At 44.9% G+C, this 13022-nt stretch overlaps 1 protein-coding gene across 1 annotated transcript in view; it reads right to left on the bottom strand.

The window, feature by feature from the left end:
- LOC129078111 (acyl-coenzyme A synthetase ACSM1, mitochondrial-like) overlaps positions 1-13022 on the bottom strand; it is a 47967-nt gene that overhangs the window by 25586 nt on the left and 9359 nt on the right. Inside the window, 6 exon segments of the mRNA XM_054582790.1 lie at positions 3394-3495; positions 4001-4081; positions 6457-6607; positions 8508-8557; positions 9570-9729; positions 11721-11861. Of these exon segments, the coding sequence (XP_054438765.1) occupies positions 3394-3495; positions 4001-4081; positions 6457-6607; positions 8508-8557; positions 9570-9729; positions 11721-11861 (685 nt within the window).

Raw genomic sequence — 13022 nt, 5'->3', positions numbered from 1 at the left:
ATTCTCCCCCTTCTCCTTCCCAGCTGACAACCCTCCAAGTGATCTCTCTGTATCTATGGTTCCGTTCCTGTTCTTGTTGTTTGCTTGATTTGTTTTTTTTAGGTTCAGTTATTAGTTGTGAATTTGTTGCCATTTTAGTGTTCATAGTTTTGATCTTCTTTTTCTTAAATTGGTCCCTTTCACATTTTGGATAATAATGGCTTGGTAATGATGAACTCCTTTAGCTTGACCTTGTCTGGGAAGCACTTTATCTGTCCTTCCATTCTAAATGATAGCTTTGCTGGAAAGAGTAATCTAGGTTGAAGATCCTTGCTTTTCATAACTTTGAATATTTTTTGCCAGTCCCTTCTAGCCTTCAATGTTTCTTTTGAGAAATCACCTAACAGTATCTTGAGAACTCCTTTGTAGGTAACTCTATTTTTCTCTTGCTGCTTTTAAGATTCTCTCTTTATCTTTAACTTTTGGCATTTTAACTATGATGTGTCTTGGTGTGGTCTTATTTGGGTCCAACTTGTTTGGGACTCTGTGCTTCCTGGACTTACATGTCTATTTATTTCACAAAATTAGAGAAGTTTTCTTTCTACTGAAACATTTTTCAAATATGTTTTCAATGTCTTGCTCTTCCTCTTCTCCTTCTGGCATCTCTATGACTCAGATCTTGGCACGTTTGGAGATGTCCCACAGGCTTCTTAGTCTATCCTCATTTCTTAACATATTTTATTAATTATGCTATTACAGTTGTCCTGATTTTTCTCCCTTTGCCCCCTTCCACTCAGCACCCCCTACTTCCTCAGGCCATCCCCACATCATTGTTCTTATCCATGGGTCATGCATGTAAGTTCTTTGGCTACTCCATTTCCTATGCTGTACTTTACATCCCCATGGCTATTCTGTAACTACCTATTTGTACTTCTTAATTACCTCACTTCTTCACCCATTTCCCCACCACCCCCTCCCATCTGAAAACCATTAAAACCCTCTGTATGCATGATTCTATCTCTGTTTTTGATGGGGTTTTTTAACATTCTTTTTTTTTTCTTGCTGTTCTGATTGAATGCTTTTTTATTCCTTATGTTCCAAATCATTAATTTGATTATTGGCTTCATCTCCTCCACTGTTGGTTTCCTGTAGATTTTTCTTTATCTCACTTAATGTAACCTTCATTTCTTCCTGGGTCTTTTTTATGCTGTTGCCTTACTGAATGAGTTCTTTGAGCATCCTGATCACCAGTGTTTGAACTCTGCATATGATAGGTTTGTTACCTCCATTTTGTTTAATTCTTTTTCTGGAGTTTTGTTCTATTCTTTCAATTGGACCCTATTTCTTTGTCTCCTCAATTTGGCAGCCTCCCTGTGTCTGTTTCTGTGTATTAGGTAGAGATGCTTTGACTCCCTGCCTTTGTTGTGTGGCCTATTGTAGAAAGGCACCTGTATATTGTGTGAGGTGGAGCCTTAGGAGATTGCCGGGGGTGGGAAGTAACCCGTTTCACTGCTTTGTGGCTCTGCATGGGGGGAGGTCTTGGAGAAGGGACAGTGCTGCTGCCTGGCTTCTGGAGGTTTTTCTTGGAGGAAGCTCTCACTCTGTGAGAGCACTCACCCTGTTTCCAGCTGTATGCCACTTGTGCCTTTCCAGCTGTTGCCCTGGTGCTGAATCCCAGAGAGGATGGGTCTGTGTAAGTCCTAAGTCTGTGCTGTCCCTTTAAGAGGAGTCTTCTGATAATCCAGCAGTTTCTTCTGCTGCCCCAACTCCCACTGGCCATTACAGCCAAGAGTTATGGGAATTTATCTCCTTGGTACTAGAACCCTGCAGTGCTGGGTGGTCTGGTTTGGGGCTGGGATCCCTCACTCCCAAGGTATCCCTCCCAATTTTTGTCCACTATATGTGAATGTGGGACTGCCCGTTCTACCATGTCTCCATGCTACTCAGTGGCTCCGTTCCTCTCCACTCCTCTTCACATCTCCACTTCTCCTACCTACCTGGATAACTGTGGCATCTTTAAATCCTTAGTTGTCGGACTTCCATACAGCTCAATTTTCTGATGGCTCTGGGTGATATTTGTTTTGTAGTCTAGCTCTAATTTCTTTTTGCATTGTGTGAGGATATGAAGCATGTTTACTTATGCCTCCATCTTGGTCAGAAACCCAAAGCCTGCATTATTAACCACAGGAGGTCACTGGCCCCCAGGTGCTGGGAAACACCCTGTCTGGTTTCAGGAATGGTATCCCCGCCAACAGGCAAGAGGGCCCCAAGGTTGGAGCTAATCAAGTAGGCCTTGGGAAAACAGGCCACTGAGGAGGCAAACCTGTTTCACCCTGCTCTCCCCTTACATTACCCTGCTTGGCCCTGAAGGATGGCTGGTTAGTCAATGATGTGTAAGACTCCTTGATGGAAGGGTAACTTAAGACAGGCACAGCCGCAATAGGCATCAGGGAAAATACTTGGGGGACACGGAGAAAGGACAAAAAAACCCTCACCACTTGGCTTTGATATGGCCAGGGTCTTCCATGCAAGGACAAGGGGATATTCTGTTGTTTCATTCTATCTGAAAGAAGTCTCCTTATTTCCTGGCTGCCTTGCCATCCCCCCACCTGGCTCGGGTTGAAACGATACTGGAGACAGCCCTAACCTGGGTCTGGCAGTTCCTGGGGAAATCAGGCCTAGATGTAAATTCCTTGAAGCATGCTTTGGTTTTCCCTCAAAAGTTATGATAATCAGCTCGTGCTGGGAAGGAAATTTACATTATTCACAGACCCTGACCCTGAACCCCTTGGTGCTCTTATGTTTATGCTCTCATGTTTACTCGTCTCCTCTCAGACCCATGTAAATCAGTGTGTCCCTGCCATTTGTTTTCTTCAAAACATCTATTCTCTGTGAACATTAACATACTGATATAATGAGATCACCTGTACATTCTTATTACCTAGCCCCATTGATAACCCTTTCAATAAAAGCCTTTGGAAATAGGGGCTTGGGGCCTTCTCTGCTAAAGGGAAGAGCCACCCCCTCTCCTGGCAGGCAGAGAAGTTTCTGGAACGATTTATTATTTCCTCCCATCTGTGACAACTCTGGGATGGGCTCTGCGGGATCAGAGTCCAAGCTCTCTCCTCAGCTGGCCCTCAGACAATGACCCTTAGATCCAGAGTCTGGAGTCCCTCTCTCCTAAGTTAGATGATTCTGAAGCCAGGCTTCTTTCTCCCCAATCAGTGCCAGATGGGTTAGGACAGGAAAGGATGTAAGAACACACTGTGAGCTTTGCGATTAATTAGGATAGGCTTCATTGAAATGGAGCAAATAAATGGAGATATGAAGAAGTCTCAGCATATAGAATTGAGTCCACTCCCTTATCACTACCGGGATTCTCAGGCCAGAGAGGGGCAGATGGAGTGTCCTTACCTCATGGCACATGAACAGGCCAATGGGCTTGGTGGGCTTGATCCTGATGCCAATGTTGCCTTCGGTGTTGGGTGGCTGGATGTTGCCCTTGTCATCGATGATCTGGAGCAAGAGGTCTGTGAATCTCACCCTGCAGTTCTCCCCAAAACTCCTGCCCCACTCAAACACTGCCTACTTTATTCATGTGACACCAGTGAGGATTATTGGGGAGGATCCCTATCAGAAAATGGAATAAAACTGTCAAGCCTTTGAAATCAGCATATCATGGGTCTATTTGTTTCATGATATATGGACATCACGAATGTGTCTTCAAGCTAGAAAATATGGACCAGGAAAAGTTAAAAGCACCAGGTGGTGGACAGAGCTGCCAGTGCTCTTCCCAGTTAATGTTTGCCATGCACTGTGTGCGAGGCCTCTGGCTGTCATGGAGAGCTGCATGGATGCCCACAATACCGAAACTGCTCCAGGAAATCAGGGGAAAACTAGGAGGAGAGGAAGAAGGACAGCTGGGGCAGGGGGCATGGCTGCTTCTGCTGCCTGGTATCACACAAGTGTCCAGTCCCAGCTGAGCCCTCAATGCTCCCTGACCATCCCTTTAGGACCAGGCCTGGATGTCAAAGGGTGGGATGTTTTCCCCCATGGAACCGGGCTTAAGCTTCATTCCCCGGAGAGTGCCACAACTTAGTCCCTTTGCATAAAAGAAAGAGAACACTGGTTGTCAAAGGGTCCAGGCTGATCACAAAGCAGCAAGAATCATACACAGCATCCCTGCTCACAGATGTCATCTGATGCTTCTCATAGAGCCCTGTGGGAAGCTAGAAGTTCGGGAGTATAGGCTCAAGGCATTGACCCAGCTCTTGACCAGACATTCACTGTGCCCAACACTGCTAGGCCAGTCCTGGCTACTGGGGCTACAGGGTCCAGTTGGGGAGGCCAAGAAAGAAACAAAGGTACTCCAGTGTCGTGGGTTTGATCTCCGGTCAGGACACATACAAGAATCCATCAATGAAAGCAAAAATGAGTAGAACAACAAAGCGATGTTTCTCTCTCTCCTTTCCTCTCTCTCTAAAATTTTTTTTTAATCAAAGGCCTGATCTCAGGGCTGTGGGCTTGCGTTATGGGTAGTGTAGTGACCACTGTATGCCAGGTGTGTGTCCATTTGGTAGGGGAAGGTCATGAGTCCATATGACAAATATTTACTCAGGACTGTTAAACAGTAATAAGAAGCCTGCCTCAACTGCTTCTCAGGGCTGTGTTGAAATTACTTAGATTGTTCCTCTTGCTACCACTGCTCTATTCCCATCTGACCTCCTGATGTACCTATGCCTCCGTCATGGTTCTCTGGAATACCATTCTTTCTAAAGCTAACTGCTTTACAGTCAGACAAACCAGAGTTTGAATCTTGACCAGCGAATGCCCTTTGATCTCCTCTGTTAAAGAGGGACAATTATGGCACACCCTGCTCAGAGGGCTTGTGAGTGTTGGAAACTGCTCGGTGCCCACACACACCAAGTGAGTTCAAGTAGCTGCTTAGGTCAGCCAGCTGAAACCCAGGCCCCACGAGAAGTCAGCTGGGAGGCCCTTCTTCTGTAGTATTTTCCTCACATTTCTATTTTCACCAATAGGGTATTATACTGATGTTTGTGTGCCTGTTTCCCTCGGTAGATAACAAGCACCCTGAGGACAGAGATGGTCCATTTGTCTTTGTACTCCTGACACCTGGCACACTACCTCTCTACATCCAGTGAGGACCACAGTGCCTGCAATGTGGACATGTGCAGGGCTGGGCACTGTGGCTGGAGCTTTACACACTTCCTTTCATTCCCCTTGTCACAACCCGCAATACCAACATTCTACTTCCCATTTTGGAGGTAGGGAAGTTGAGCTTCTAGAAGGTTCCATGGTATGCCAATGGTCTTAAAGCCTGTCATTGGCAATGCTGAGACTGGAACTGAGGCCTGAGCTCCTGGGATAGGAAGATCTTCCCTCTGCCACATTGCTGCTCACACTTCAGGCACGTGGAAAATGTTCACAGGTGAGTGAGTAGCTTTGAAAGTGCTTTGAGAAATAAAGCACCGTGCAAGGATAAGGGGATATTCTGTTGTTTCAAATAGTTGATGCATAGGGACTGGGGTTATGGGTGTAGTGTGTGGTTCTCCTTGTCCAAAAATAAACTGTGAGCTACGCAAGTGTAGGCCTAGAGTCTTAACATTTCTCAGTCTTAGAAGGAGACCACTTAACTGATTTAAATAAATTGTTTTGGGGGGAAAAGTCAAACAAATATATGAACTAGGACTAAAACAGATATTTTGCTACAGGTCCTGAGATGGCAGCCTATTCTGTCAGCTAAAAGGATGATGGGGAAGCTGGGGAAAGAGGCACTGTCCAGCATCAAAAATGGATTGAGAATGCGTTGGAAGAGAGGTAGCCCCTCAGACTATCACTGATGAAGTCCTTGAGGTTCCAGACAGGCATGATATTCTGAATTCCCTGCCCACCTGCCTGCTAAGGGACACGGTGTGTGTGTGTGTGTGTGTGTGTGTGTGTGTGTGTGTGTGTGTAAGAGAGAGAGATGTCTCTGCTCCCTCCTCCACTCCTGTTAGTGCCCCACAATCAAACCTGTGTGCTGCCATCATAGACACCCAGACATGAACTCTTGGGGCCAGCTCCTGCCTGGTCCTGTGGTTGCTACTCAAGGAGGGATGGTGACATGGGCAGGACTTGCAGGTGGGGGCCTCCACGTTGCAGGTAGTCACCCCCATTTCTATTGCCCCTCCCACAGACTTCCTGATCACAGTGACATAGCATCATGTCCTTAGACATTTTTATGTTTTCATTCAATAGTTTTCAGCACATTGGTGTCTTGACAAGTCAATGAGCTGTATGTGAGTTGTCTTCCTGCAAAATGAATTGGGGAAAATTAGCCTAGAACTCTGGAGCCTCCCATCTGCTTGCTGTGTGCACAGTAGAGCCTTTGCCCACACTCGTGGTACGATTCAGCTCATCAGTTGGGCTCGGTGGCTCAACACATCCTGACTTGCCCAGAGGGGACCACCTACTTACCGTTTCTGACTGTCTGTAGGCCTCATGGATCAGAAGTCCTGTCTCTTGTCTCCACTTCTCTTGCTCCTCAGGCAGCAGGGGCTCCCCACCAGAACAGCAGTGCTCCAGGGTGGGGAACCTGAGGCTAGGGGGAGACAAGGTGTCAACAGAGCTTCTGATCAGGGCCTGGATGCTCTGACCTAGGCCCAGGAGCTAAGAGCTCACAGCATTATCATCTGGATCATTCATCCTTCTGCTTTCTTACTTGCCTCTCAGGTGGAAGCCAATTACTGTCAGTCCCTATTAACTCTTCTTCAGGCAGGGGGTGGTGTGGTGATGAGGCTAATGGGTTCAGTCAGGGATCAAATTAAATTTAGACATTGATGTAACAAAAGGGTAAAAACATGTTTATCAGACCCCCTCTGAGGGAAGCAATTTATGTGGTAAGAGAGACATTTTTATAAACTGTAAAGTGGTAGAGGATAGGACTCCAAGGACGTGCTGGGATGGTAATCAGACTACTTCCTGCCTTCTATGGAGAGTGGGTTATGTGAACTGAGTGGAGAATGCAAGTTAGGGGTTGGAAATAAATTGCTCAGGACATCAAGGAAGATTGGCTGAGTGTTGGAAAAGAGAACAGGGGTCACAGGTAACAGCCCTGAGAGAAGGGATTTTGGAAGTAACAGAAAAGTCTGCTGTGAATGTGTACTATGGTAGGTATATTGTGTACTGTACTAGGTACATTGTGTGTTGTAGATCTTCTCCTCCATTTTCCCCATAAATAATATGAAAACAATCCTAAAATCATGATGGATTCCCTGAAGGAAATGGGGAGAAGTGACTGAAGTCTGAGTACCAGTGGGCAAAGAGCAGAGTCGGGCCAGCTCTTGGGGATGAGGGAAGTTGCAGGCACCTGGTTCACCTCTCCATCCTGTCACCCTCTCCTGGTACTCACAGAGTCAGGAGTGATGGACAGGAGCTGGCTTTGTTAAAGGTGTTTTCCTCATTCATCTGGAGCTTTCTCCAAAGGAGATAAAGTGAGTAGAGTCTCCAGTGGAGTCATTAGTTATGCCCTGCCATATTTTTACTGGATTTGGACAAAATTTATTATCTAGGAATGTTGCAAAATGTGGCTGTCATATGAGCTTTGAAATACAGATAGAGACAGAATCCAGCCAGATGGAGGCTTCGTGAATAAAGTCAAGTTGTATTTCAGAGTTAGCTTTGTAAGGGTAGTTATTGAACTCCTTGATATTTTAACTCTATGTCTAATACTTGTTAGCTCTGATTTTTGAAGCAGCCATTTCCATTTTAAAGTCTCTAAAATATACACATATACCCATTAGGTTCAAAAACAAGATTGCAATTTAGCTAAAAATTAATCTACAAACATGGAGAAATGTAAAAATAAAACTATAGTACAATAACAGTATGCATCCATCAGACCATCAGATTGGCAAAAATTAAAAACTTTGACAAGAACAAATATTGCCAAAGATGTGGAACAATGGAAATGCTTCTAACCTGTTAGTGAGAGCATAAATTCACTCAATACTTTGGAAAATAGTGTGGTAAGATGCAGTGTGAGTGTGACCTAGCAATTACTTTCCTAGAAAAATGCTACATAAATGTGTGGTTATATGCACTAAGGAAAATCTGCAAGAATTTAATGCAGGATTAATCATTCATAGCCCTCAAATAAAAACTACTCAAATGTCCCTCTTGACTATTGTGGCTCAGTTGGTTGGGTGTTGTCCCACAAAGTGAAAAGTCACCAGTTCAATTCCCAGTAAGGGCACATGCCTGGGTTGCAGGTTCGGTGGCTGGTCAGAGTGTGTACAAGAAGCAACCAGTCTAAGTTTCTGTCTCACATCAATGTTTCTCATCCTCTCTTTCTCCTTTCTTTTTGTTAAGTAGGATAGATAGTAAAGTAAGGCAGTGAGGAGAAGGGAGATATGTTTCACCTACTAACCCAGCAGTCCTGCCTGGTTCAATAAGGTTGCCAGGTATTCCAAACACCATAAGAAACCATAATAGCATAGAAGGAAGGGAGTCCTTGGAGAATCATTCACTATACAGAGGTCGCAGAAAAGTAGTGAGTGATGGGGTATTTGAAGAATGTCTACAAAGTGAGGAGAGAAAAATATTTATTTTTATAGTTAAGATTTTTTAAATTGACCAATTATTAGAATTTTAATTCTGATCTCCCCTCTAGGAGAGCCCATTTATGAATTTGTTAATTCCTCCAGTCAACGTATATTGAATATGAATGTGTTTATAGACTGAGAGAGTAGAGTTGATGAAAAGTGAGAGACTGATAATACAGAAGAGAAGATGTATGGGATTAAAGATGAGTAGAGCGGGTCTCCAATAGAAGGGCCTGGGAAAGAACAGGACCCACAGTGGTGTGAGAAGGGCCTCCCACTTTAAAAAGCAGAGAGGCAGGTCAGATGAAGCAAAGCAACGCTGTGGTGAGTGGAGATACAAACAAGCGTTTTCATGTGCAGGGAAATAATTTGAAGGGGTTGATGCAGGCAACTTCAGTTGTCACCATGATATACGCACAGCAACAACAGTAACTGCTACCAGTTACTGAGTGTTTTTAGGTACAGGCCACAGGGCTAAGCACTTTACACACTTTACCTGTATCATCTCAATATTCCCAACATTTTTATGAGGTAGTAACTATTAAAACTCCCATCTTACAGATGAGGAGACTAAGGCTCAGAGAGGTAATTAGACCACTAATAAATGTGCAATGTGTGAGAAGAAACTAGGACCACCATATTCCAGGGGTACCACTTTTAAACACTTCATTAATTCACACACACACACACACACACACACACACACACACACACACAGAGCAGCAGCAGCAGCAGCTGCCTGGCTCTGGAGGAGCCATGAGACCTGAGCTTGTTCTGGTTGCTTTAATTTCTCAAAATGTTTATTTCAGGTGATTCTGATACAATGACTGATCCAGCACCTCACAGTTTGAGAAACCCAGAACCTGGGTTATATTAACTAATGGGCTTCTTTGTTACATAAACTATTTTTCAACAGGGTCCAGCTTTTGAGGTTGAAATGTGAGTTTTTCTGGGAGTCTGTTGATACTGAAATATTAGCCATCTTACCTGTACAATGACCTTAGGGTCAAACTGGGACAGATGATGGATAAAGATTGTAGCCCCTGCCGTCCATGGTTCCAACGAGGACCCAAAGGTAAACAGAATCCAGCCTGGATCTGATAGGCACCAGGAGACATCATGTGTCTTCAGCTGCAGGAATTTCCTGCTAACTCCAAAATACAGTGGCCTCAGCTTTGTAACCATGGGAGGACATGATCAAGGGCTGGGGGATTTGGTTCTCAGAGAGTGCCCCCCCTCCATTCATGTGGTTTGTGGGGGGCTCCAGACTCACTCCCACCCCAGGTCCCAAAGGTATGCCAAATCGTGTTTCCTCATCACATGCAACTTCAACTGGTTCAATCATAATGATCCTTAAAGCTGGGAATATTGGATGAAATCTGTTGCTCTTTTCCTGGATTTGAATCTGTTACTAGTATAGTCTTGGGCAATGTTGGTAGCCATTGGTGGATCATAAAGAATGAACGTTTCTGAGAATAGCATCAAAACATAACAGAAACATCTGGTAGCTGGAGAGAAGAAAACTCAAATCCAGAGGCTATTCAGCTATGTCTGAAGCATTTCTCTACCCTATTCTTACTGCTTCTGAGGGACCTCTACGTGCATAACTCCTTGAGGAAAACAACTCTCCCATTAGCCAGCTTTGGCTTCAAGGAGCCTTTCTCTTAGTTGGGAGGGGCCTGGAGAGCCATTCACACTCCCTCATTAGGTCTCTCTTAGGGCTGTGGCACACCCACTGGAAATTACTAACTAGGGGAACCTTTGTTCTGAGCTTTGGACCCAATTATCCATGGAGTATCTGATTTGGAATCTCTCTTGCCTCCCTGGACTAATTCTTCTCCAGTGTTCTCTGTATTTCAGTGAATACAACTACTGTCCAAGCCTGAAACCTGGAAGTCCACCTTGGCTCTCCCGCTCCTATCTTCCACATCTAGCCAGCACACCCTGCCCTTTCTGTCTCCTAAAATCTCAAACGTGTTAACTTCCTTCATGCCCTCAGCACCTTTTCTAAGCCACCACCATCTGGCACCTAACTTACTCTAAGACCCTCTAATTGGTCTTTCTCAATCTGTTTATTTCAACCCATTCTCCATCTCCTCCCTTGGAAAGATCCAGCGATCTTTTCAAAATACAAATCTGATCAGGTCTCTTCCTTTCAAAAACCTTTCAGTATCTTCCTATTGTTTTCTCAATAAACTCCAATCTCTACACCAAAGCCCGTGCAACCCTGTATAATCTGGGCCCCATTCACTTTCTCAGCTCTGCCTGTTTGGAGCTTCCCTCACCTGGCACTCCGAGCAGCAGTTCTTCTCAAATCCCTGTAGTTATGAATGCTAAATTTATGTCTTTGTGCCTTTGCCTGTATTATTCTGACTAAACAGAAAACCCTCCCTTTCCACTCCCATTCCTCCAGGGGTCTCCTGTTCAAGTGCTATTGTTGGCACAGATACCCAGTGTCTACAAGGCACCTCCTCTGCCCTCTGGTCTAGTTGACAAGATAGAAAATGTATAGAACTTGCTCTTGTCTGGATGTTACTAATTAGGGGAGGAGGAGGTAAGAAGGAGAAGAGGTTTGGTTTAAAATTGACTACATGATTAACCCAAGGCAGTAGCTTCAGCCTCTACAATTATTTATTTTAGGTTAAACACAGTGGTCTGATTCCAGGTATTACTTCTCCTGACAGCTCATGTTGGGGAAACTCCAAGTCTGATTGGCTCATAATGAGGGAGAAAAGAGGACCTGTTACCTCTGCTCACAGTGCTAGAACATTCTGTCTTCCCCCCACCAAATCCTGGAACCAGTGAAAAAGACAAAATGGCTTGTCATTTGTGTGGCTTGCAGAATGCCTGCTGCCTCCACCCACATTTCCTCCACACCTTCTGTAAAGGTGCTCAGGCAAGACCTCCTTTGCCATTTGAAGGGTTCTGTCAACAAACACTTAGGAGTCCAGGCCTTTGGACTCCTAAGTGGTCTGAACCAAAGAGAGCAGGAGGGAGAAGCAGGATGGACCCAGTTCTATTTAGAACACCCTTACACACACACACACACACACACACACACACACACACACACACACACACACAAAACCCCTGCCACAAATTGTGACCCAGCCTCTCGGTTGGTGACTTCTTTCCTACCATGCGGGCAAGGCGGATCGTAAGGCAAGCCCATGGCTGTGTTTCACCATCTTGGGGAGGCGTGTGGTCCCACTGGTAAAGAAGATTATCACTGGGGCCGTGGTCTTTGACTTAATACAGGTGTGATCTGGGGATGCTGATCTGCAAAGGGATTCAATGGAAAAGGAGAGAAGTCATGGTTCTTGGATCCAAACCTCAAAGTAAGCAAAAGAAGCAACATGAGGCTCAAGGTCAGAAAACTGGCATTTTGTTTTTGTTTTTGTTTTTAATTTTAGAAAGAGAGGAAGGGAAAGGGAAAGAGAGAAACATCTATTTGTTGTTCCACTTATTTATGCATTCCTTGGTTGATTCTTGTACGTGTTCTGATCGGGGTCAAACCCACAACTTTGATGTATCCACACAAAGTTCTAATCAACTGAGTATCTGTCCAGAGCAGAAAATTGGGGTTTTGCAACACTGAAGGAAAAATTCAGAGGCATCAAACAAGAGTATATGGTGATTCAGGTAAGAGGGTTGACATTTTTTCATTTAAAAAATGAAGAAAACACAGCAGATTATGTTTTAATTTAACAAACACTGAAATAGAACTTACTTTGTTTCAGAAAATGCTCTAAATCAGGGGTTCCCAACACCAGGTCACAGACTGTTAGGAACCAGGCTGCACAGCAGGAGGTGAGCAGCAGGCGAGCAGGCTGAAGCTTCATCTGTATATACAGCCGCTCCCCACTCGTTAGGCATTACCGCCTGAGCTCTGCCTTCAGTCAGATCAGCAGGTGGCATTAGATTCTCAAAGGAGCGCAAACCCTACTTTGAGCTGCGTGCTTGTGAGGGATCTAGGTGCTGCTCCTTCTGAGAATCAAATGCCTGATGACTTGAGGTGGAGGGGGGGCGGTGATGCTAGCCCGGGGAGCGGCTGCCAATGCAGATTGTCATTAGCAGAAAGGTTTGACTGCACAGAGACCGTAATAAGTCAATTGCTTGCAGACTCGTATCAAAACCCTATCAGTGAAAGACAAGTGACAATTAAGCTGCATCTGGTGGCAGGCTATAAAGCCACCCCCACCCCCAACTGTGGAAAAATTGTCTTGCACAAAACCTGTCCCTGGTATCAAAAAGGTTGGGGACTGCTGCTCTAAATGATATACAAATAAGAACTCATTCAATCTTCAGAGCAATCCTAAGAAGTGAGAATGCCCACTTTGTCTTGGCCCCTTTGCAAATGATGAAACAGGGACCCAGAGAGGTTAGGTAACTTGCCTGAATACATACAGCCAACAAGTGGCAGAGCCAGTGTTCAAACCT

Source organism: Pteronotus mesoamericanus, unplaced genomic scaffold (assembly GCF_021234165.1).
Source record: "Pteronotus mesoamericanus isolate MK-2021 breed Mesoamerican mustached bat unplaced genomic scaffold, CSHL_Meso_final contig_72, whole genome shotgun sequence".
Classification (NCBI taxonomy): Eukaryota; Metazoa; Chordata; class Mammalia; order Chiroptera; family Mormoopidae; genus Pteronotus; species Pteronotus mesoamericanus.
This window is presented reverse-complemented; position numbering and strand designations above follow the sequence as displayed.